This window comes from Ammospiza caudacuta, chromosome 6 (assembly GCF_027887145.1).
Source record: "Ammospiza caudacuta isolate bAmmCau1 chromosome 6, bAmmCau1.pri, whole genome shotgun sequence".
Taxonomy (NCBI): Eukaryota; Metazoa; Chordata; class Aves; order Passeriformes; family Passerellidae; genus Ammospiza; species Ammospiza caudacuta.
The window spans coordinates 14,420,696-14,446,553 of record NC_080598.1 but is presented as its reverse complement, the minus strand read 5'-3'; the positions used below and the strand labels follow the sequence as shown (position 1 = coordinate 14,446,553).

At 37.0% G+C, this 25,858-nt stretch overlaps 1 protein-coding gene across 1 annotated transcript in view; it reads right to left on the bottom strand.

The window, feature by feature from the left end:
* Positions 1-25,858, bottom strand: part of SBF2 (SET binding factor 2) — a 230,828-nt gene that overhangs the window by 47,043 nt on the left and 157,927 nt on the right. Inside the window, exons 17-20 of the mRNA XM_058806404.1 lie at positions 18,091-18,159; positions 2,658-2,828; positions 1,513-1,769; positions 114-286 (exon numbers count right to left, since the gene is read on the bottom strand). Of these exons, the coding sequence (XP_058662387.1) occupies positions 114-286; positions 1,513-1,769; positions 2,658-2,828; positions 18,091-18,159 (670 nt within the window). The remainder of the gene's footprint in view (positions 1-113; positions 287-1,512; positions 1,770-2,657; positions 2,829-18,090; positions 18,160-25,858) is intronic.

The following is a 25,858-nucleotide window of genomic DNA, read 5'->3' as shown; positions in this document are numbered from 1 at the left end:
TGGAAAAGAAATCTAACACTCTAACTTATCTGAAGGTAACTCAAATTAGAAAGTGCATTTGTTTGATCAGGAAAAGAAAAAAGACTATAAAGCACCTCTTTGACAATTCCTACCTGGTATCATGCAGTGCAGACCCTTGATGTGATCCTGTGTGACCCCACTTTCTGTGCAGACCTTGTCAATAAATCTGGTGATGAAGCGCACGACAGCGTTTGCAACATCATTGTTCTCTGAGTCCTCAAACCCACTCTCAGTGTCATAACTCTCTGCAACACTGCCTGCAATGCTAAGGGCACAAATAAAAGCAGTAACAAGTGTGAACAATTCAGCACATGTGACACTTGAACAGACACTGACAATCTGTGTGAGTTTTTCCTAATTACAATTCACAAACCTTGCAGAAAGCATATGGTGGTACCACAATTACATTGTACTTTCATTGCCAAAACTTCATGAATGATGACACTGGACAATTTTCTCTCCATGAGTTCAGCACAGATAGGCCCAGAAGAGAAAAAACAGTTTTTTGGAAGTGAGCTCTGTGTCTTCCCTTCATAAAGTCAAGTAAAGCATTTGCAATCCATGGTAAGCAAATATCCAGTTATATAGAGAAGATCATTAATTGTATATTTAGTTTACAGAGCAAAGCAATCAAAAGCTAAAAAGATCATAAGGAAAATTTTTGTGCATTAGATAAGCAAGCAAGTCAGTGGGAGATGTACTTTGAATGGCTAAAAATGCCTCCCATAATAATATTTGGGGCCAAATTCATAGATTGCAACATACACCACAAGCAGTCTACTGAGCACATCCTAATGCCTGAGATTAGAGGTGTGTAGTCAGCAGAAAATAATAACTCCATGGGGAGCTTCATCCTGATAGTCTTTTACTTGATGCCAATGTACTCACATAGTGTTCTATAATTTTATCAAGTGAGAATTTGTACAGAGAGGTGATAATGAAGACAATAAACAGAGAGGGAGGAAGGCTGGTTATGAAATGTCCTGGATTTGCATGCTAGGGAATGAATGGAACTGGTGTTATACTCCTACTGCTTCCTTAGTAATTTAACCTTTGCCATTGTGGTTTAGTCCTCTTGCTTTTTGTGACATCAGTGCCTTTCCTCCTTTGCAGCTGTTGCACAGAAATGATGATTTTATAGATGCTATACAAATGCTGTCTTGATTTTAGGTTCACACAGTGGTTTTTCAAGTTATATAAAAACTAACAGAGTGGGTTTGGGGCTGCTGTTTTCTTTCTCACCAAACCCCATGTTTGTCTTCAACATCTGCATTAGTAGATTAAAAATTCTTACTGGGACAATACAATGTTCCTTTACATGGAATCACTCCAGACAAAACTCTGTTATTTGAGAGGAATCATATTAGACTTCTACTCAACTACTGAACTTGAAAGGAAGTGAAGACGCTGAAACAATCTGATATTTAGAGTACAGCCATTGTGCAAGCTGTGGCCCAACCTGCTGGATGAGCCCTGGCCTTGGGCACCCACCTGTTTGTGACAATGCTGTTGCTGCCACTCTCCCAGTCCCCAGTGGCTGATGTCCTCAGCAGCTTGTTCTTACTTGTATCCAGGGGCACCAGCAGGTAGACCATGAGGTTGGCAAAATGAATGGCCTGGCTGAAAACTGTGCTTTCTTCATTCTGGACCAGCTCCTGCTGTGTCTGTTTATTAAGGGTTGGCCATAACCTCAGCTGCTCAGCAGCCAGGTCCATTGCTGTCTTCTCCTGGTCTGCAGGAGGTTTCTCCTAGAAGACACAGAGAAAGAAATATAAACACATAGAAGAAAAGATAAAGCTACAACAAAATAAAAAAACAATGCTTCGCCAAAGCTTTACTTATAACATTCCTAATTAAACTTCTTCAATTATTTAAATTATATATTAATTTAAAAAGAAAGCAAATAACTACCCTCAACAGATTTTAAGGAGAGTTATGGTTATGGGAACTGAGGTTTGAGAGCAGTTTACTGAAATGCACCAGTAGCACAAAGTGGGCAGATCTAAATAACATCATTGCTTTTAAGGTGTTTTTTATGCCATCCAATCTTCCATGTTTCTTCAGAGTGGTTTATTGATTTTAACTGATTTTAACACAGCTGCTCTCCTCAGCTTATCCACTTAGCTCAAATAAGAACAAGCATAAATCAGATGGAGAAATAACACGCAGCTCATGCCTAGATGTTGGCAATATTCTCCAAATTCCTAGGATGTTCAGGTGAGGGAAGCTTTTATATAAATAGCTTCCAGACCAGCTGAACATTCATGTTTTTATATGTTGGAGTCCAATTCTAGCATTAGCTTAAAACAAGTAGGTAGATGGCACACAGTCAAAGCAGAATAAAGGAATCTGGCAGCGGATATTAGTGACCTAAAGCCTGATGTTACATTAATGAATGACTAGGTATCTTGCAAATGCTTTTTCCACACTAAGCTGAGCTAACATCAAATTATAAGGCTTTGCAGATAAATGTAAATTTCTATTATTTCTCATGTTATTGTATACTGTGTAATGCAGGAGAAAATGAAAGAAAAACATGTAAAATTGGAAAAACCGTAACTTAACTCTCTGTAACCGAGGAGACAATTAATATGTGAATAAAAATATTACTTTAATATTTTAATAGAGTCTCCTACCTTTTGTTTCAACTGCACTGCATGGTTGTCATCTTTGGCTGTAAGGTAGAGGGAGCGCACTTGATTCTGCACGTTGCTATAGAAGGTTGTTTCCCAGAACTGCTGGTTAGTCCAGATAGGATGATCTTGTACACAGGTGTAAGCAAACTGACTAACCCCAGGTGCTAATTTCTGAAAGCAAAAAATGTGCAAAGTTGACAAATCAGTCCTATTATTCAATTTTTTTAAAGGCTATGACTTCAGAACTGACCCACACATATGTGTACATAGATGATTAGTAGTACAGACTGAAATATGAAATATATCAACTTTTGTACTGCAATATGGCCTAGAGAAATTATCTCAACTTTAGTGCCATTCCAGAAATTATCACACAGGAAGGTTGTATACAAGTCTAATGCCAGTGCCAGGCATGGTCTTCTTGATTCAGAATAGAAAAATGAGAACTGAGGTAAGAACTTTGTGATAACAGTACAGAACACCTTTGTAATATAAAACATCTTCCTTGCCAACAAACCACAGTATTTTTAATAACCTAGTTGTACAACACAGAAATCAGTATTCAAACAGATGAAAATGATGTCTCATTTTATTTAGAGCTGTAGCAATGAAATTTAAATTGAGTGTCAGCTGAGTCCTTCCTATAATCTGCATTTGTTGCAACAGCAGAAGATGAGATAAATCTTTATCTTCGGTGTTATTTACTGAACTGAATGACCCAAATCCAGTTCCTGAAAGAGTGCTAATTTGAGTATGTTCTTTGAAGTCACAAGGATCTGGATCACTGTACAGTCTCAAACAAACCCAGAATTGTTACAGCATTAGTCATTATGAATGAACCATTTTTTTCAAGTACATCTATTTATTTAGGTTGCACTAGTCTCCCAGGGAGTTGTTTAATATTCTTGATAACAACATACAAAGAAAGGAAATTTATTTCAATGACCCAAATAATTAAATCTTTTATCATATTCTTACTTTTTAAAAAACTAAGGCTACAAAACAATGTCTTGTATACTGCATGTAGCAAAGAAGCAGGTAATCTGAATTTGTGCTTATGATTATTTCTGCAGCAGACCTGAAGAATAAAGTACATTACTGGGTGCCTCATTTAATGACTTTCACTCACAATACTACCCATTATCTGAAACATACAATATCTAGAACTTAGATTTTATTGTAGTGATTATGTTGTGAACCACTTTCCTGGAGAGCATGAATACTACTCCATTTAATATTTGTAACTGTGGAATTGTACAGAACAGCCAGTACTTACAATATTTCCCTGGCTGGCACTTGGGCATTCAAATGGAAGGGCAGGAAATTACAACCAAAAATTTTGCAGTCTGGTTTACAGATTTCCGGTTTTGCAATTCTTCAAACTGTGTTTTCCTCACTAGGCTCCTCCAAGCACAGCATGAACTGAAAGTCCTGATCATGTGCCATGCACTTATTCCCTATCAAAGGTTCTGGAAAATTCTATATCTGAGGAAAGGCTATGTGGCATGCTAATAGAATTTACCCCACTGAAGTGCCTTCTTGTGCTTAGCCATCTAAAAGTGAGCAGTATCATTTTAATTTGATCATAAACAATTTAATCAAAATTTCTTGGTAACCTGTTAAGAAATCTACACCTACTCAAATAATGTTCAATGTGACTTTGTTTATTCAGTGCAGACTGAGAGAGCAGATATCTGGTTTGTTTACCACATGCCTAAGTTTCAGTTGTGGTGCAGCTTATGGCAGATCACAGGAAATGATAACTGATCTCCCAAGCCTGATCCAGCTGCTAAATCCCAGAACAGATCAGCACAAACAGTGTCCTACTCCTCTTTGTAGGGACTGCTGGACATTCCAATGAAAAAACCTAATCATACAAAAAACACCACAGGGGCCACAAACTGATCTGGCACAATCATTGACCTACCTCAAAATCCAGATGTACAAAACCTGTGTTACAGAGGAATAGGGATGATGGGTAAATCATGGAATAAAAACATGGACAACATAGCTTGAAAGCAAAGGTTAGTGCTAAAGCCATGTCATGACTTTTACTTTGATTTATTATTTGTTTTTTCACTGGGACTGAATTCCCAGTTACAACAGGTCTGCAAAAAGGGAGTATGAATGTCAAGAAGAGGGGGAAGGTAAAAGGGGAAAAGAAAGAGAAGAAAAAGGGGAAAGAAAAACAAAAGGAGAAAGGAAATGAAAAGTCTGCTCAAGCCTAGCTAGTTGGTAGGGTTAACTCATGTCAATTTGTGCAGTAAATGCACACAAAGGAGTGAGCTGGCTATCAACATCTTCAGTTGCCTTTGATGACTCAACCCACATCAGCTAATTGGGTAAACTGGGTAGAAAAGGGGTGATCTTTGACACAAACTCAAAAGGAAGTTTAAACTCCTAAAATAGGGTCTAAAGAAATAAAAATGAGATAAATGATTTTCACATGGGGACAAATATGACAGGAAAGCTGAGGAGCTTTTAGAAGCTCTTCCTGTGCTCATAATTTAAAACCATGAACAGTCATGTACAAAACATAATTTTTAAACAATGGAGATTTATGTTCACATATAATAACATAAATCAACACTGACAATAACTCCTAGACCAAATAAAAAAAGTTTGTTTACAAAAGCATGAAAAAAAACACATCAAAAAAAGCTCAGTGATCATAAATATTATCCTTCTCATCACCTGCATGTGTTGAAACAAATGGCAAAACTTGATAGTGGCCAGAGCACAGAATCAAAATCAGGACTTGCAGTTCCAGGCTCTGCCAGTTATTTTGGGCAAAATCACTTTGAATTCTCTGCTTGTTTGGGTTAGTTTGTTTGTAAAAAAAGCAGTAACAATACCAACCTCAAGAAGCACAATGTTGTTCCTGTGCAGCCTAAACCCATGGACTAAAAATACTCTTGGTACAAACATAAGCATTCCATGAAGTTTGCGGTGTCTATATTTTCTATGCTGAGAGTGCTTAGTCAGCCCATTTCCCTAGAATGGAAACACCTAAAACATCAAAAGGGCCCCAATGTTTACTGCTGCACTCCAAAGAATTTGCTCAGAATTTCTCCAGTTGAAGTAGAACAGTAGTTTGGGGTTTTCCATCATGAAATACTACATATATAAAACATATCTTCACCTAGCTCTCCACAGGGCAGCTAAACAACATTGATATTTGTGCTCTCCCTCTGTCCCGGTAACTCACTCCTGCCAGACAGGATGAATGCAGGAGGCAGCAAAAGAATTTCCTACTTGTAAGGGAAGATTTAGGGACTGAGAGCTTAAAAGAGACCCCAGAAGAAAATAATAAAAATAGTTCTGAACTGATGAAGTCCTTATTCTAAAGCTGTCAATATGACAGAAAGAGTATTGAGGTGTAAATTGTAACAACCAGCAGAAAATCAGTCAACTTCTGCAAAGGACACTGAGTCATTTAAACAGATTAATGAAACTTAAAACCCCCTAATGCTCCCTTCCCAAATTCTGTATGAAACAGACCTTACCCCTATCAAAATAATGAATTACATACTAGAGTTTGTGAGAACACAAGGTAGGTTTGGGACTTGCTATGTAAGACAATACAGGCAACTTCCTGAATTCAGGAATTATCTTGCCATTATTTCCACCTTAATGAGAGGTACTGGGTAACACCTGCCTAGAATTTTTTTCCTGTTTCCCTACACTGGATACTCCTGATTGTGAAAATGATATTTGCAACTCAGAAAGAAACATGCACCAGTTCCAAGACTCCCAAACTTGCTGTGGGGTCCAGGCCCTCAAAGAATGTCTCTGCAACATTAAATTATCTAGATTGCTTGTTTCAGATAAAGAAAAGCATGTGTTGTGCTGGTCACTCAGCAGTTACTGCCCTTTACACCACAAAAGCTGAAAGAAGGAAGTTTATTATAGCAAAGCAGAGCATCCAGCTATTGATTGTGAAGTTGAAAAGTGGTTTTCAAATCAAAAAGAATAAAACCCCAAGTACCTAACTGTTCTTTTGTCTCAGTTATGGAAATGAAGGGGCAAACTCAACAGTGCACCGTTTTTTGGAGAAATCCAGCTTACTACAGAAATAAAGTCTTTCTGTCTCCAACTGACAGCCTGAATTATTGATTAGGATAATCAGCTGAGAAAATGCAGCAGAACAAGTGAGAAGGAGGGTGCTGCTGAAGGCAAAGAGGAGCTTCCTCCTCAGCTCCTGGAGGAATCACTGGCTGTGGTCACCATCTGACCCCTCTGAGGAAGCCACTGTAGCACCCTTGCATGCCCAAGCTCCTTCCCTTCTCTACTGGGTACACTTATCCCTGGAATCTGCAGGCTTAGAGGTCATCAGGACACTGTGCACTGCTAATTTAAAGAGCTGCTCCCTGTCCCTGTCCCTGCTTAGATAAACATCCAGTCAGCACCTATTGCACACCAGCAGCAGGTACCAGTTACTGCAGCCACCCCTGCCCAAGAGATGCAAACCAAATTCTGCATGTTAACATGTTCCACCAGCCAGCCCTGCAGGCACATCCATGCTGTGCCCACACAGATCCTGCTAAGCCAAAAAAACTTCAAATTTGTCCCCAGGATCAGCCCTCACTGAGTGACCAGCAGGACAGAGCCTTATCTACATCCCACCTGCAGATCCCACTGCAGTACAGAACCACAGGATGGCTTGCCTTGAAGATCATCCAGTTCCAACAGCCCTGCCACGGGCAGTGACACCTCCACTCTCCCAGGTGGCTCAGAGCCCCATCCAACCTGGCCTGGAACACTTCCAGGGATGGAGCAGTCACAGCTTCTCTGGGCAACCTTCCTTCACATCTCAATTAACAATTTATTCTTATTATCTATTCTAATTCTACCCTCTCTCACTTTAAAGCCATTACACACACATACTCCAACAAGCATAATTGTTTATCAATATGTTTTCAACTCTGTGCTGCATGGATAACATCAGTCAAAAAATTCAGTTCAATGGATGGCTTTCCTATTTGGTCTAAAGTATAAAATTATATCCACACTTATTATGCACACAAATGTGAGGAAATGTCATAAAAGCATGAAGGAAGAGCTTCAAAGCTTCTGTTGATTTCTATTTTACTGCTTCAGAAAAAAACGGTGAAATACTAAAATGAGTTTCGTCTCCAACCTGAAAATCTCAGCAACAAAAAAGAAAACAATTTGCCCCCTCTCCTGCCACCAAGCCAGACTCAAGATTGACTTCTATTTTAAAATAAAATGAGTAGTAAAGTAGCCCATTAAATTGTTTATCTACTATTATTTCAGCATGAAAAATAAAAGGAAGGTCAATTCACTCATAATTCAGCGCTACCAAATCACAGCCAGGTACACTAAACCAGCAGAGGGCAATAGAATTCTAGAATTTTGCAAAAATGGGATGTAATTCTGGATGGAGCTTTATTTACTGTATACATTTTCTGGCAAAAGTCACTTAAACATCTAATTACTCATGATCTCTAATCCCAGATTCCTGAAGGTCATGTGTAATTTACTAGACATTACTTAAAGCCATGCAGAATACCTCAGATTTCTACATGGATTTTTCAAGATGGATATATGCTAATACAAAGTTCCCACTAACATTAAATAATACACATAATAACATACTTCTTTCTCCAAAGAGATAAAAAGAGATTTAAATAGTTCTATTATACAAAGAAAGAAAGGAAACTAAAATCGTCCAGAACAATGTATGTTCAGATCCCACAAAAAAGATAAGACATTTTCATACTAGAACTTCACCGTTCTAAATAAGGTTAAACTCCACAAAGTGGATGAGAAATAGTTTGATTTTTCTCTCTCTATACATCACAATGAAGTTTTGGTGTGTTAAATCCATTAGTTAAGATACAGATTTCACAAAGTCTCAGTTGAAGTGTTGAATCCATCTGAAGAGTTTTTCAAATTATTTTGACACGGATATTTTGAAAATCTCCTGAAAAGTCACTGAATCCCTTTGGATCAGGTGGTTCAGCAGTGAGTGCGCACCTGTGAGTGCCCTGGAATGGTGGCATTGGCTCTGCCCACAAAAACAACCCACAGCAACAAAGCTGTTATCCAGGTCTGTGCTCAGAAATAAACAAACCCTGTAAATCTCACAAGTTTATGGGTTTTATTCATATTCAAATAATGGCTCTTAGAATTACTGATGAACTGATATGTAACTTAAAGCCCAGCTAAATAGAGCATCTAAGTAATGCCCAAGGGAGTAGTAAAGTAACTACTTTAAGTTCTTCTGTCACTTCATTCTAGTAGTTCTTTAATTACTATTTTCCTTCTTCTATGGGAGCTTTCTCTATCTTCACTGGTCAAATTATTTCTGAATTTCTCTCAATATGCAACATTTCCTTATCTGAAGAAACTATTAAAACAATAGTCCTCAAGTAGCCCTCAAGAACAGGATGAGCAAATTTGAAAGATGTAAGGGTACAGTACAGAATATAAATTGCAAATACATAAAATTTTAACAGTAGTAGATCTCATCTTGGCACTATAAATGATATATATACTACATGATCAGGTGAAAGAAAGAGGTTGAGCAAAATCAGGAAACACAACACTATGAAGAATTCTGAAAGTAAGAACAAGAAAACTGAACTTGCACTCTGAGCTAAGCCATTTGAGAGACCAAACAAAATCCAGTTTGACCAACAAAGAAAATGACTGTGGAGGTGCTGAATGGAAATGCCTTACAGAGCAGGATATTGTCAGGAACAGTTCTGCCAAATGGTACGGTGAAGTTTGGGCACGTGCAGTGCACGAGGAAGAGCAGAGCCACACACCTGCCCTGTGAATTCTCACTGGCACAGTGTTATGAACTCATGACAATGAGCTGATGGGGGATTCACAAGTTCAGACAGCTGTGATTAATCAGAAGAAGTGAAGAAGAGCATCCTACCAAGAAATCCAACTGCAGGTACCATCATGAAGGGTACAGAAGCAGCAAATGGAAAAAAAAAATGCAGGGATATGGATGAAAACAAGAGTAGGAGATAAAAACTCTGATTATGGGCTTAAATCACTTGGCTGTGTAAGGAAGAAAAGCATTTGTGACACTTCAATTCTTTGGTCACACTCAGTTTAAATTGTTGATGAGCTATCTAGGATGGCAACTGAGACATTCACAGAGCAGCAGGCAATACACACAAATATATCAGCAGTTTCTCTCCCTTACCATCTGTAAGCATTTGTTCTCTCATGGAAACACAAAATAGTGGTGCTCAAGTCATGACAGAGAATAATGCCACAATGAAATGGAACTCAATGAAGGAAATTGTGTTTTCATGCAGAAAGTTCCGTTCTACTGGGATAAGGACGTGGTGATGAGGAGGCAAAGCTGAACTTACACATATGGAAAATGCAGGGGGAACTCAGTTACTTCATTTACATTCCTTCACATTAAGCTCAGAAGCTTTACTAGATTTTAATTAAACCACCAGAAATTCTTTCAGGGTGAAAATTCGAAGTGAATCAGAATTTCTGTAACACTGTAATCCCCCCTAGAAGTAACAACGTAAAGAGATGGGCAACAATGAACTCAAAATTCTTAAACCAGAGTTATGTAAATCAGTTACAAATGATGTGATTCAATATAACAGAAGGATTTCTCGAAATTTACTACAAAATTCATCATTATGTCTCATTTTAACTGGGGGAAATTTCCTTTTTTTTCTTCCTGACCAAGTACTTCCTCCCACAAACCACTAAGGAAACGAACTACAGATTGCTAAATTATGTTTTCCATTATGTTATCATTCTGGAAAAGCCAGCTTCTTGAACAGAGCAACGTTACCACAGTAATTGATTTCCTAAATTCCTTGTAAAGATACATGTTAAAAACATTCTCCAGTTAGTCTCTCCTATTAACATGCTAACCTGTTGTACTATATCTTCTTGTTTAATTTCTTTTTCCCTAATAATATGCTAACCTGTTGTACTATATCTTCTTGTTTAATTTCTTTTTCCCTATTAATATGCTAACCTGTTGTACTATACATTCCTGTTTAATATCTTTTTCTCTCACCTAAAAATAATTTTGGAAGTGAGTTATTCTCTACTGCAAAGACATAAAATGTATTCTACAGGCATGTATTATGCATCTATCAGAAGCAGAGTGCACAAGTTAAAATCTTAAGGATCAGAGATGACGTTTGGGTGCCTGAGTTAGTGAGGGGTAAGGCAAAAACACTCCATAATTTCTAACAAGAATCCTCAGATTCCTGTTTTAACATGAGAAGTATGTTTGCTTTTACAAAAATAATTTACTGGACTATAACATTTCTATAAAAAGAACTTTTAATGGATGTAATAAAAATTTGACTGGAGGAGTGTTTGGAAATATTGACAGAACTTTGACCATTGCCTTAAAAATGCTCTTCCATGACCCCACTCATATTCATAAGCACCTGCCAAGAAACCACATTATTCTCTCTCAAAAGTCAATAAAACCCTGCTTTTAGGTCATGTCTATTAAAACTCCAGCCCTAATTAACCTACTGGTGCACAGAATCACCAAGAGTAATGATTATTATGAATAATGATGACTGTCATGAATCATGAGCAATAATGATGACTCCACAGCTTCCTTCCAATACTTCAAACTCACTTCAAGTATTATCACTTATTTCAAATACTTGTTGTAAGCTCTTGAGGGTAAGTATCCTAATTTTTCTGTTCTTTTGTACAAAAGCAACACCAGCAGTTCTGGTCCACAATTAAGGCTCCAGGATTTTCCAGGAATGTAAATAATGCTCATATAGACACTTGAAAATGTAGTAAGTGTTCCTTTGTGGTTCAGCTTATTCTCTAACAGCCATGCTGCTTTTAAGCAGGCAACTTAATGTATTTTTATATTACAGGGATTAGCATTCTGAGAATGGATAAATAAAATAATTTTAGTACTAAAAATAATGTTACTTAATACTATTTCAGTCACAAAAACATTTCCATAGACTAAGATAGTATCAGAACTGGCAGGATAGAGATACAAAAAGAAAATTAATGGAAGCAGACAAAACTCCTTGCCAAGACAATAAAGGAAGTCTTTCACGATGGGAGTTTCCTAAATTAAAGCCAGCAATTCAGGAGTGAAGAATTTTAAAGTAGAAGTGATTTTAATCCAAGCACACCAGAAAGTTTTAGAAGGAAGCACAATAACTAGGTGCAAGAATGAAAATATTTCAGGGTAGACAGCTAACATATTACAGAAAGCCTTCCTAGCTTTCTAGGAGGCTAAAAGCATGCTGCTGATTATGAGAATTACTTGGGACAATCACAGTTGTGCAGAAATTAAAGTTAAAAATCAAAACTCATGTTAAATGTAAAAAACCCCACTAATTTTGCTTTTTAAATTACCTGCGTCATCCAATAGCTTTATGCAATTCCCTGGTATTTACACAAATTCTAAAATAAACACTAATGTAATATTGTCATTGAGTAACACAGATAATGTTAGTACCAAATTATGCCACTGTTTCCCAATATTCCACTAATTCCAGCTGACACTAAGTGTAAAATTTGCCTGAGAAAGACACAAAAATGCAATCAACTCTTCACCCATCACCACAGATTTTCCCCATCAGCCTTTCATGGAGTGGAGTATCTTCCCTGTGACTTCACAGCTGCTGCTACACAACAAGGAGCACAATTCAAATTATGAAGCTTCTGTTACATAATTAACCTTGAATTGGGTCTCTCTCTTGGAAGGGAGGGGTTCATGATAATGATTAAAATATTATAAACTGTTTTGAATTTCAGTAGTTCTGCCTCCAATCTTCAGAGAAAGCTCTCATCCATGAAATTGGGAATCCCTCCTACACCCAGCTCCAGGCTCTGGAGTTGAGCAGTCATTTACTCAGGAGGCATTTCAAGGAGTAAAGGCTTTCTTCCATGGAGTATCTGCCATAACTGTTACTGAAACTTGGTAATCCATTTCAGCTAGGGAAGTACACACTCAAATTGCTTTCATTTTATTACTGTGCTATGCAAAACACATATAATTCACTATGGAAAGCATTCAAATGATATCTTTTGGTGCATTAACACAAAATACTTCCAGCTTCACATTTTTTTATTAATTTAGCTTCTCACTTAACCCACAATTTTGTATTCTCCTTGAAGATTATAAAAAAATCCCTTGGACTAAAATCCTTTTCTTCACAAAAATGTTGCCAGGATAATTCTTAAGATGACCTGAATAAACGTTCTGTACTATATTCAAAGATTTTATGTTAAATTATTTATACCAAATGTTGTTCTTTTAAAAACTCTCAAAAAGTCTCTGATTTTATGTAATTTGCTTTCCTTTTCAACAAAAGTACAGGAACATGGAGTACAAATGAAAAATGGGCAGCCCAATGATGCCATTCCTAAGGAGTTCAGCCAGCCCCAGTCTGCAAAGCTGCAGACTCATTTCTCTCATTCCATTTCAAGCTCTACAAAAAAATTCACATCAGTATCCAACTAAAATTTTATTTGAAATTTTGTGGCTTAGAAGCATTAAAAAAAAATCAATTAAAAAATCAGTTTTTCCCTCTCTCCCTCCCAGGAATTACATAATTTAGACACATAAAAATTCAAAAGCAGTCTCCAGTGCATCTTGCTAAAAGACAAATGTCAATTTGAATGTAATACATCGAAACTGAGAGAAATTTTGTTTCATTTGGGTTATTTTTTGCCTAAACTAGATCAGCACTCTCCAAGCATACAGCAAACCATTAAAAAAAACTGATTCAGAAATTTAAATTAATTTCTATTAATTTCTCATTTTCTAATTAACCTATGATTCTGAAAAATAATCCTACTCTGAATACTGCCATTTAAAGAAATGCTTGTCTATAAATGTGGAACCCCATTCATAACATCTACACAGAGAAAACTTTACTCTTAGACTAGTGTACTTTTATGATGATATTTCCTTTACTCAAACACTTCAAAATGCCAAACAACAGAAGATTTGCAAGCGTCTTACTGTGGACTGTGCAATGTGGTAGAAAGGTATGGGAACACATGATCATACACAGTTTAACCACAACATTTTAGTCATAAAATTTTGGAAAAGATCCATGAGGGGTGGAAAATTTTACTATAATCTGTACAATCAAGTTGAGAGGGGAACACAACTGTGTCTAACATTTGTTTGTCTAACATTCAGTGGGTGAGGGATGCAAGAGGGACTGACCAGAGCGCCAGGGATCGGCTGAGCCGCGGGGAGGGCGGACGGAGGGGCAGCACTGGGGACCCTGGGGTGGCGGCTGTGCCATTGTCCCTGACATTGCCCAGGACAGGCTGGAACTGGAGCCTGCCCTGCTCCTGCCTGGCTGCCCTGGAGCCTGCAGAAAGGCAGCGTGGGGCTCACCACATCCTGCCAGCCTGGCAGGGAGCCAGGCACAAACAGCGAGCCCAAAGCCTGGGGATGGGACAGCGCTGGTTGTGCAAGCACCAAACTGTTCCTGGATGGGTTAATGCAAGGAAAACATGATTAAAACAGGTCCCTTTCCTCCTCTCCTCTCTTCCCCCATGCAGAACAAGACCTCTTTTCCACAGCACCAAGGAATACTGCATTTCCACTTTATACACAGCAGAAGTGAGCATCTACCAATTAGGCATGGGTCACTGGTACCATGAAAACATGGAAAAATTCTTTTATCGTCACGTATAAATACATTTTATTTATATTGTTTCAATTTTAAACAAAATTCCAACGGTATTACTAATGGTAAACTAAAACCTTTTTCTAACCCAGAAGCAAAAATTTGTTTGTTTTTGTGACATTAACAGTACACACCAAAGTCCACTGTCACTGATGAGTCACATTTTGCTAACAGCTTGTGTCCAATATTTAAAATTTTTAAAAAGCATTGGGACTATTTTTTCTAGAAAAATTCAATTATTACTCCAGGCCACAAATATGCAACCAGTGCTGACTTCCTGTCTATGACTTTAATCCCATCAGCTCTGACTTAGAGTGTGATCAAATCCTGCCTGATCAAGTTTCACAATAGATCACTCACCAGACTTCAGGGAGAATTCTGAAATTTCACCAGACATCCCAAGAGCTCCTAGCACGCTGTACACAGCGTGATGTTTCTTGTAATTTTAATTGGATCTGTGTAGAAATACCCTAGACTAGTTTTTAAATAAGCAAAGGCATTAAGACAAGATGGGTTACATCATGCCAGCTTGCTCCCTCCTTTAAATTTTCTGCTATTTTACCAAAAATATTTTAAAATCCCTCAAGGCTAATGCATGACACAACCATTCCAGAATCTTACCAACATCACCTCCAAGTTTTAAGTTGTGTTACTGCTCAGTTTCTTGGCTTATCTGCTGGACTCAACCATGTCCTTCTCATTACTTATACACCTCAAACACTTGCTGTCTGCACTGTGTTCAGTAAAACACAGTGAAGTTATTTAGGAAGAACAGGTAATTGTTCCATTTGTGCTCTGCTTTGTCTTGGATAAATAAAATGTAACCTAACATTTAATGAACACAACAGTAGTTCCATAAAGGAACTGTGAAGTCGTGCAACTTCTTTACACTACTTCATTGGAAGCAAGAGGAATTACTCTGACAATGAAATGCTGTGACATGAAATCCCATCACAATTTCCCATCAAAATGCTACAGCAAACATAGATGGTAAAATATCAGACTGGCCTGAACTCTATAAACTCTTAGAACTCTACTGCACTTTTAGATTTACTACAGATTTTGTCACTGATAACTTGATTTGGAGCCCTGCCTGTGCAATGACACCAATGGCACACAAATGGAACCTGTGCCACTGTCAGATGCACAACTCCTGTCTATTTCTGGCTGCTAACAACATTGCCCAGTCTCAAAAGGGGTGGGTGAAATGAGATTTAACAGGCTGCTGACCTTAAACATGGTACTCGGAGAACAGAAACACCAATAAAACATCTGCGCCCTGCCAAGCACTGCTTCCTCCTTGGGAAGTATCAACACAATCATATGGAACAGGTAAGATAATTCTTCATGTTGAAGCACAGCCTCATGCCAAGTAGAATATATTCACTCTTGTCTATGGCACAATTTTGAAAACCTCTAGAGAATCTGAAAGATCCTCCAAAAAGTATAATTTTTTACTCAAAAATAATCAGTTTACTCAAAAGCATAAGTTCTACTCAAACTGAACCTTAAACTGTTAATCTGACTTTTAACTAATCACTGCAAAGTCAGTGCAATAATCTTATGTTCCGAACAGCATGTCAGTTTGTGTTTAGTATGAACAGTTGTATGCCAAAATAAGTGCTTTTGCCAAAGAATTGTATCTAATGGGACATACCAAAGGGGACCATCACTGAACCTGAGGATTAGATCTGGGAAAAACAAAATTCTTTTTCTATTATGCATTAACAGCTGGCTTTTGCAAGTTAATAGTCAGGTTATTTTAATTTTTAATTCAGGTCAGACACATTAAAAAACTCATCATGCTTCTTCCATCAAGGGACTCACAGTTTCCTGAGTGTATTTTTAGAGTTAAATAGTCCAGGCTATTAAAAAAAGATTTCAGAGAACTTTCTGCGAGAGAAATGGTGTGAGATCTTGGTACCTCTACCAAAAAATACAAATGTGTAGATGAAATTACTTAAATATATTTTATATTCAATCCAGATTTTTGCCCTGCTTGATGGTGAAATCAAAACTTGTTTAAGCTTATTTCAAAACTCCTGATACTACATTAAAAAGTCTGGTTTTATTGTCTCTCTTTTTTTTTTTTGCCTACTTGATCAGACTTTACCAAGGTAGGAATCTAACCAAACTGCACCAACAGCCCAAACTACTCTCAAGGTAAAGAGCTATGTGGACTCTCTTGGCTATTCTTATAAGCAAAACTAAAAACCAGAAAATAAAAGAAAGCAGAAGCTTCTTAAAAATGTAGAATTTATGCAGTAAATAAGTAAGAGTAAAATAGGCAAGAGGCAAATTTCTATAGCTCATTATCTCCTCCCTAAAATTAAGTATTTGTGGCAGCAGCAAATGTGAAACAACAACTCTGCTACTGAAGGACTCAAAACAGAGGGAACAGGGAAATATAAACTTGGATCTAAAGATGGGAGAAAGTCAGTTTGCTGGGACTGAAAAATTTAGCATCTCACCATGCTACTTTACTTTAGGGAAGAGTGTACAGAGTATTTTTTAAAATACTCTGTACCCTCTTCCCTAAAAGCAGTTGTGGGGTATGTACAGCTATAAACTAAACCACATTTAAATAAAGATTTTTACAATTCAAATACTTAGAAGAGGAAAAAACCCTGCCACTTCATGCTCCATACACGTTGTTAAGTACTAATTTAAATAAGAAATGTCAGGAAATCTTCTACACACTTAAGTTTGTCAAAATTGCTCTTGCCTTCAACAGATGATTCTGGTTTCTGTGATTGGAAAAGTTTGACATTTTTTATTCTAAAAACAACATGACAGAATCTTTTTCTAGTTTAAAAAAATCCAGAAATTGATTGTAATATATAATTTAGACCAAAAATGACTGACTGAAGGTGGAAGGTTGCATTTTTCAATTGCTATATTATTAATATGTAGATAAGTTGTCAAAGCAATTATTGTTTTGCACTATCCCAGTGTACCAAATACCAATGACCAAGCACTTATTTCCCAAACTGGGTTGTATAACAACAAGCACATTAAACAAAGTTATTTAATACTGCAAGCCAGTCCACATTCTAAACTTATCTCCTCAGGTATGTACATCCCAAAAAGCAGGATTGGAGCTACCCAGAACTGGTGAAAATGCTATTGTATTCGGACATTGAAATAAGTACAGTCATACTACAAGAACTCTGCTTCTGAAATAATTACTTACAAAATTGTTTACATTTTTGTATTTACTATCATACTCTATTATGCCACTATCAAACATTATGTACTTTTCCACCCAAAAAGAAACCAAAACAAGAAATTGAAAACAAATACACAGTTAAAACAACCCAGTCACAATATCCTCCAAAATTAACAACTACACAGCCTGAAAACTTCACTTGTACTTTTGGCCAAGTACTTTATTGGCCAACTGTACTACAGTGACCATCGTATTATATTGGCCAGTGCATGTTTAACATGCCAAATTAAACACAGTAGTACTGCAATAAATAGTTTTTACATTGTAACATCAGAGTGACTAAAATTCAATATAATTCTCTAACCCATCATATAGCCTGCATTTAGTTCTGGGGATGTCTCACAATCTTAATGACCCAACATTAAGTGTCCTTCTGGAGTAATGTCCATATCAGTCCATTTGATGATTTCCATTGACATTAATAAATTTTAGAATTAATATTCCTGCCTGTCATGTATCTCCTGTCATCTCTTTCTCCATTTTAACAATGTATGTGATGTAAAAAAAATACAAGATAGCAGTAGTTGCAATAGACACTCACCCTATAGAAGGCAGTTGTCAGGGGTAGCAGTGCTGCAGCAATGCTGTATTCTTCTGAAGATGAACAATCCTGCAAGAAAAAAAAACAAAGAAGAAAATAAGAAAAAAACAGTTTATGCACTGCAAATTCATTTCTGCCTTATGGAGTCCCTCTGGCATCCTCCTGACACAAAATGGAATCTTTAATCATTCGATATAATGTAAAAATAACACATATTTATGTGTATGTATACATATATATATATATACATCTTTCTATCTATCTATCAATGTACTTTCTCATGATTTCTCCTAGACAGGTATTGCTGTGATTCTTCCCACTTTAGAAATTTATTACCCAATTTCTCATTCATATGTCTGAAATACATAATAAGGAAAGTTTTCCTCATTTAGGAAACAACAAAAAGGTAGTTTGCTTCCATTTGGGTCAAGAGCAAACCTGACTAAAATGGAAGTGATGTGATGACCAAAGAATGCCCTTTCAAAATGTCTACATGAAGGAAGTGACATTTATGCAATATGAAATAATCACCTCCACAGCCTCTACAAAAGTTTGGCACAAGGTTAACTTTAAAAGAAGATGAAAACCCATTCTCTTCAAGTCTCTGAATGCCTCATTCAACAGTCAAGTGTGTCATTCATGTCTCTCTAGGCAGAGAAGGGTATGCCAAAGTAAATCAACCAGTAATTGTGCTGATGAAAGTCGTGATTTTATTACGGAAGTCTTTTAAAAGAAAGCAGAATTGGAATGTAACTTGATATTTAAAAAACAAACTACTTGAATTTTTATGACCATAAAAAAAAGAACAAAAAATACCCAAGAGTTAAAAATTATACTTTTTAAAAATGTGATCAGGTGTTTTTTCAGTAGCTCTTTTTGCCACTACTAAAGAACACAATAATGCACATACTCGTACAGTTGACAAATGTATCACCATTGTGCCCCTGGATGATCAATGGACAACCAACATTTCCAGTTGAACAATTAATTTTAAAATTGTTAACATGATTGTTACAGTGGGCACCCTGCAACTCAAACCACTCCTGTTAACTGTAACAACCGACCAAATGCCAAAATTGAAATATCTCAAGTGTTCCTCTGCCAGAATTTACATTTATTACTTCAACATATCAGTTATCTAAAACAGAGCAACTAGCAGAAACCTGGCACCAGCCAATTGTGATAGCAGAACTATGAAATCTGCTTTACAAAACCAACAATGTTATGGATTATTAGGATGTTATTTGTATCCATCTCATTCTTTTTCTTAAATGGCTGCAGAGTGACTGTGGATTGGAGGTTTAAAACAACAGACCAAAAATCTCTTCACAAGATTATTTTGCTTCTCATCATTTTAAAGTCTATTTTAACCTTTATGATTTCTCAATAACTAATCCTTCATCTTCTTTTGCTTTAATCAAGCTCACCTAAATGGAATAGCAATGTCCATTATAGTTAAATACAGCAGCATTTAGAAAACTGCTGACACATTAATTCTGAAAAGGGACACAACCAGTTCACAGTTGCGAAGGTTTATTTCTGCATAGAGTTACTGAGGGTTCCAATGTGTCTAACTCTGCACAAATGCCTGAATGCTCACTGTGCATGGACAACACGAGTTTGGCAAGCGCTCACACTCCATAACACACTTCCAACCTGGCAGAGGAAAACTAACAAAAATAGACACTGAAAAACTCAATAAATGTTTCAATGATGCCTCTTGGTATTGCAACACGTATGTAGCAAACCCAAATTAGTTTGTAAGATCTCAGAGCATAAGGCTAAAGGACACAGCCTCAGCTGCTTTCAATTTTCCATTTTTGCATTATTCCCTATTGTTATCCACAGCCTTAATCCCCATTTGAAAGTTAGCATACATATTTTTAGTTCAATATATGATAAATATTCTTAGAACTTTTTCACTTAACAAGAATGCTTCCCACTTAAAATTTGACTTTCCAATCTTTAGAAATGTGCAACAGCTTTCAAAGAAATAAATATCTTATTTCTGTACATGATTATTTATAACCAGGTATAAAATAATCCATCCTCAATTTCAGGTTACCTACTTAATCCCTTAGCTCAAATTATTTGAAAGAGTTTGGGCTTTTATCCAAAATATACATAAAAATATCTTTATAAAAACTGAGCAATGTATCTTCACCTAGAGAGCATTCAATACTCCAAGAGCTAACATATGTCTCAAAGATATATATCATCACCATATAAACAACACATTAGATTATTTTTCCATTCCTTCCTTCAAGTATGAAATTCTCCACATATTCCATGTCAGCAGTACATGGACTTGTAGTGTGGAAGTATTACCTCTCTATATTTTTTTCTTCTCCTGTATATGACAAGGAATACAAAATTATCTCAGGATTAAATTGCAACACTGTTGTTTTAAGATGAGTGGAACTAATTAATTGTTTACTTGCATTGTAGCTGCAAGACAGAAGGCCAAAGTTAAAAGAGATGTTGCACTGAAATCTGAGCTTCTCAATTTTACAGACAAACCAAAGTACTGGAAATGTCATATATGTGTTGTAGGCAATTAATTTAGACCCCTGAAACAATGCAATCCAGCTGCCTTATATATAATGTCTTTACCAATTGTGAAAAATACTCTTACTGCTGCTACAAAAGTAGACAAAAATCAAATACCATAAAATAATCAAAGCTTTTCCACCTAATTTGCACAAAAGGAAGCTGAAACACATCTGGGGAACAAAAATTATTTTCAGCAAATTAATCACCAAAACACCAATGTCCTTTGACAGTGAAATACAGACTTCCACCATGACATATGCAGAGTACTGCTTTGAATGTATGCCTAATTGAGTGAAAACCTGGCACATTGCTCTGGCCATACTGATCCTATATCCAGACAGTTGCTGAACTCTGTAGCAGATTGGAAGGGTTGCAGAAATTCATGTACACTTGAAATAGCTTTGCTACGCTGAATTGACAAGTGAATAATAAAAGCAGAATGTTTTTCCTTACATCACTTACTTTGACAACGCACGTGAATGACTTTTATACTCCAGTCAGTTTAAATATGCATCAAAACTTTGGTGGTTCCATATTGCCATTAGATTGTAGAGCTGAGAGCTTGGAAGTTACAGATTTTGGCTGCTTGGCTGGACACATGGGACTGATTCGGGGGAGCTTTTGGAATCTGATAGGTGGCTTAGGCTTCTGGTGCTGGAGGAGAGAGTCAACTCTGCTCCTCTCTCTTGATTTCAGAACAAGTTGGAATGCTTGCTTGGAAAGCAAGGTATTGCACACCATCAGGAATTGTACACTACCTTGAACTGTACATTATCATGAATTGTACACAATCAGGAACTATACACCATCATGAATTGTACATCATCATGAACCTGAGATGCCCTCTGCAGTGTTGTCCTAGTGATGAACAGGAATTCATCAGGAACTGTACACCATCAGAAACTGTACATTATCAGGAACTGTACATTATCATGAATTTTACACCATCAGGAATTGTACACAATCATGAACTGTACATCCTTATGAACTGTACATCATCATGAACTGTACATCATCATGAATTGCACATAATCATGAATTGCACACCATCAGGAACTGCACACCATCAGGAACTGCACACCATCAGGAACTGTACATCATCATGACTTGTACACAATCATGAACTGTACACCATCACAAAGCTGAGACACCCTCTGCAGTGTGGTCCTAGTGATGAACAGCTGGGGAAAGTCACCCCAGGAAAAGATCTTCCCTGATCTGCTCCTGGACATGCAGGCTCAAGAAGGCTGCTAAGCCCCCTCTGATATCCCACAAGAACAAGCCCAAGCCAGTGAAGCACCACAACAGTGCAGAAAAATGACCTTTGTTCTTCCATTAAACATAAACTTACACTCAGGGATTTCTGCTTTCTCTTAGTCACATGATAAAAATCTAGAAGACATGTATGGAACATCTAGATAACATTTGAGGTGGAATTTTCTTCTTAAATTCATCTTGATATTCTCCCTCATTAACTGCTACCTGATACAGCATCTTCCTGCATTAAAACCCATTCTGCTTTAGGCACTAAGCTTTTTAAACACACCCCACATTTTTAATAATCTGCAGAAATCTGAGTATGCCAAAAACTTGGGATCCAATTTTGCCTTACTTTCAGGAACACCACAAATACATGGAATTCCCCACAGGCCTGACTATCACATGAAATCACTGTAGCATGCAGTGAATGCATCCAAACTAAAAAAACTAGAAAGCTGAAAATGGCAGCACTTGATCCATACCTTTTTGGCAGCACAGGAGGATGCGTGCATGCTCTGTTAAAAATGCTGCTCAACACTGCACTGTCCCTCCTGAGAATAACTGAAGTCAATTTTCAGGCATACAAAGAGCATTCATCACCCTGCAGGACTAAGCTCAAAATGAATCCAGAAAAAAAAAAAAAAAAAGAGCCAGAAACTTTAGGGTCAGATGTGTTTTTAAAGCACTAAACCAAGAACTGTTAAGTCAGCACGTGTAACTATGCGCAGAACATCAGCTACAAGTTACAGGTGAAACATTAGTTACAAATTCAACAGATTACTTCACTGGTGCCAGGTTTTAATCCCAATTCTAACAGATGTATTATGTGGGCAGGGTTTTACTAAATCACAGAATTTTTATTATTGATGCAGTTTATATTTTGGAAATACGAACTGTCAATCCTAACGCACAAGCTACTACTTTTGTCTAAAGCAGTAAAGGAATTCAACAGCCCAGCTTGGAAAAATGTTTTGTTTGCTAAAAGGAATAGAGATTCATCAGGTAGAACTGCAGTGTTATTCATAATCATGCCTTAATATTAATGAGGTTATTTTTCATTTTTATTAGATAAGCTGCATAGATCTTACTCATTCACCTACAAATTCATCTTCTCATTCATCTTCTTCATTCAATTAATGCAATTGAACTATTACAAATGAGTTTTCATCAAAGAAATCCTCTTCTATGTAAACTGATGTTACCATCAATGTCTTTTATATTCAGTCTTTGCAGAATCAAAAATGCAAGTAAATAAACTGCCAATTCAAAAATATCAGATTATAGCTAATATAATTATATGCTGCCTTGAAAAACCACAGTCCAACTTGGAACTTCCAAAATAACTTTTAAAAGTATTTAACTTACAAGTTTTAACTTCACAGATAAAGCCACAGTTAAAATTACAGAGTTTGCTGAAATAAATGCCAATATGACAATAATCACTTATATTACCTTTATTAGCATCCCATAATTAACATGAAAGTTTAAATATTACTATTAGAATCATAAGCAAAATTGCTTTTTTTGGTGAAAATTCATGCACATTTGCTTTCTTGCTAATATTCATACAGAGCTTTGTCTAGTGAAGTCACCATCAATGCCAGCTGCTGCTCTGCTTTACAGTGGGATCAAACTTTTCCTTTTTTTTTTGTTGACAAAGGTGAAATCAAACCTTATTGAAGCAGCTACAATTTTATTAAGTAGAACTCTTCTGGGACCTGAGAAACAGGATGAAAAGTAGACATATTGAGAAAGTCCACAGAGCTGACTACCTTATCTTTTGACAGAACTGTAAGAACAAACTCAAATTTGGGAGATACTGCCCTACAAAATTCTCATTATTTTTAATACTTCTTGTCTTGATAAGAGTGTAAAGAGCTTTTCATAAGTATTAATCTGCAAAAACCAACTCTTCCTTCATACATGACCCTAGTACATTTTATGTGTCGCTCATTAACACAAGCTTTTAATTTTATTTTGTATTCTGCCTAAACACTGGTGCAGAGATTCACAGTTAATAAAACCAAGACAAGGACACACTTATTGTCTGTGGTTTCCAGGTTTAGCACTGATCAGACCTCTGGGCTTTTGATGAGCAGCTTCTCATTCTGCTGCCTGGGCTGACAGCAAGAACTGAACACCAAGTCCAGATCTCAGACTTGACCCGTGCTCTGAATTCTGCCACATGTAACAATGCCTTCACCCTCTATGGCCATCTCAGAGTGATGCCAGTGCAGAAGACCAAGGCACCCAACCCAGGAGAATCCTCACCAATTTGTTTTGACTTTTTGGTCTTTCTGCCTGATCAGAAGCTTTTGCAATGACCATTTAATTAAGGAACCCATCCTGTCAGCAACAGGATGCAAGTTATTGTAGAGCTGTCATTCCAGGCAGGAGACCCAGTTTTATTTGAGGTATTCTACTTCCTGAGGAACTTCATGTTTGTCTTCACCTGGCCCTGAATCATCGTAAGTTTGCCTGCCCTTGAAGCACAGTGGTATAAGGAACAGGATTCAGTCAAGGCAGAGCAAATGCAATTACACAAGCACATAGAGTTCAATGATTTTTAAGTTTCCTTTTGCTTTACTCCACACACTCACAAGCTAGCAAACGCTACAGATTTTCTCTGTGCAGTCCCGTCCTACTCCTGATCTCACAGCAAGTGAAAACAAGGAACAACATTTCACTCATAGGAGAGCTGTCAAGCGCCCCAACCCCCACGCTTTCTCAATAAACACATTTCCGTCTAGGCTTGAGGTTAGTCATTTCCTCCTCCTCTTTACAAATTACTTCTAGGAGATCAGGAACCTCCATTTTTATGTGCATAAATTACACATTTGTCACTGTATTTTTCTGTACCCTAGAAGCCTAAAAACATGTAACTTTTTTTGCAAGATACTGATAAAAACAAGAATGCCATCCCTCGCGTCTCAGCACATCTGAGTTTCTTTAACAGAAATGCCATGCATGTTTCTGAATACTGTCATGAGGCCCATGGCAATAAAGTTCAACATACTCAGGCTGTAATCTTCTCCCAAGGAAATGGTTGGGATGCCAAGATGCCTTTTGACTTTTATTTCACAGCAGGGCTTCATTCACAGTGACTCTGTCCAAACCTTAAACTACACCAGCTGTGATACAAGGTCCTGCACAGCAATTTGTAAAAGGTTTTGACAAACAACACTCAAATGATAGAATACATTGCAATTCACGATAAAAAAGTGATCAATATCCATTAACTGCTCAGTTGGAGGGGGTGATTAATTGATAATATATCTAGGAACTGCAGGGTGCTCCTGGAGCCCTGGCAGACCAAAACACTTCTGCAGCCACTGCAAAACATTAACATAGGATACTCTGTAAACTGCTGTACAGACAGCCTGTTTAATTGAGTTAGGGAACAGAGAAATGCTTAAGACACTAAAAGAACTAATAAAATAGATGCCTTATTACAGTATAGTCCAATTACATATTTCCAAATCAGTTCACAAGTACACAGGATACATCCTTACTCCCAGCAGCATCTCCTCTCCTAAATTTTAAAGCAAAAACTTGCGAATATATATACTTTCATGAACTTTCAAATATGTACTAATACATTCACCTTGCTTAACTTTAATTTGACTGTTCTTTTCTAAGTTTCATGTGATTTTCCAATTTCACATACTTTTAATAAAAATGCATCACATCATCAGAGCACATTCTATACAATTTTTACAACTTAACAGGAATGAACTCCTAAAAAAAATTAATCAGATTTATATGGGTATATATGGTAAAGTGATTCACTGAAAAATCAGTTTTTCACTTTAGAAGAAAAACATTTGGAGAGAAATGGAATTTTGCATCCATCTTCTGTCATGCAATGAGCCGACGCTCAGTTCAGAGCAGCTACCAAAAAATTTTGGGTCTAGTTCACCATGGAGAAACTGAACAGTTTCTGATGAAATGTAAC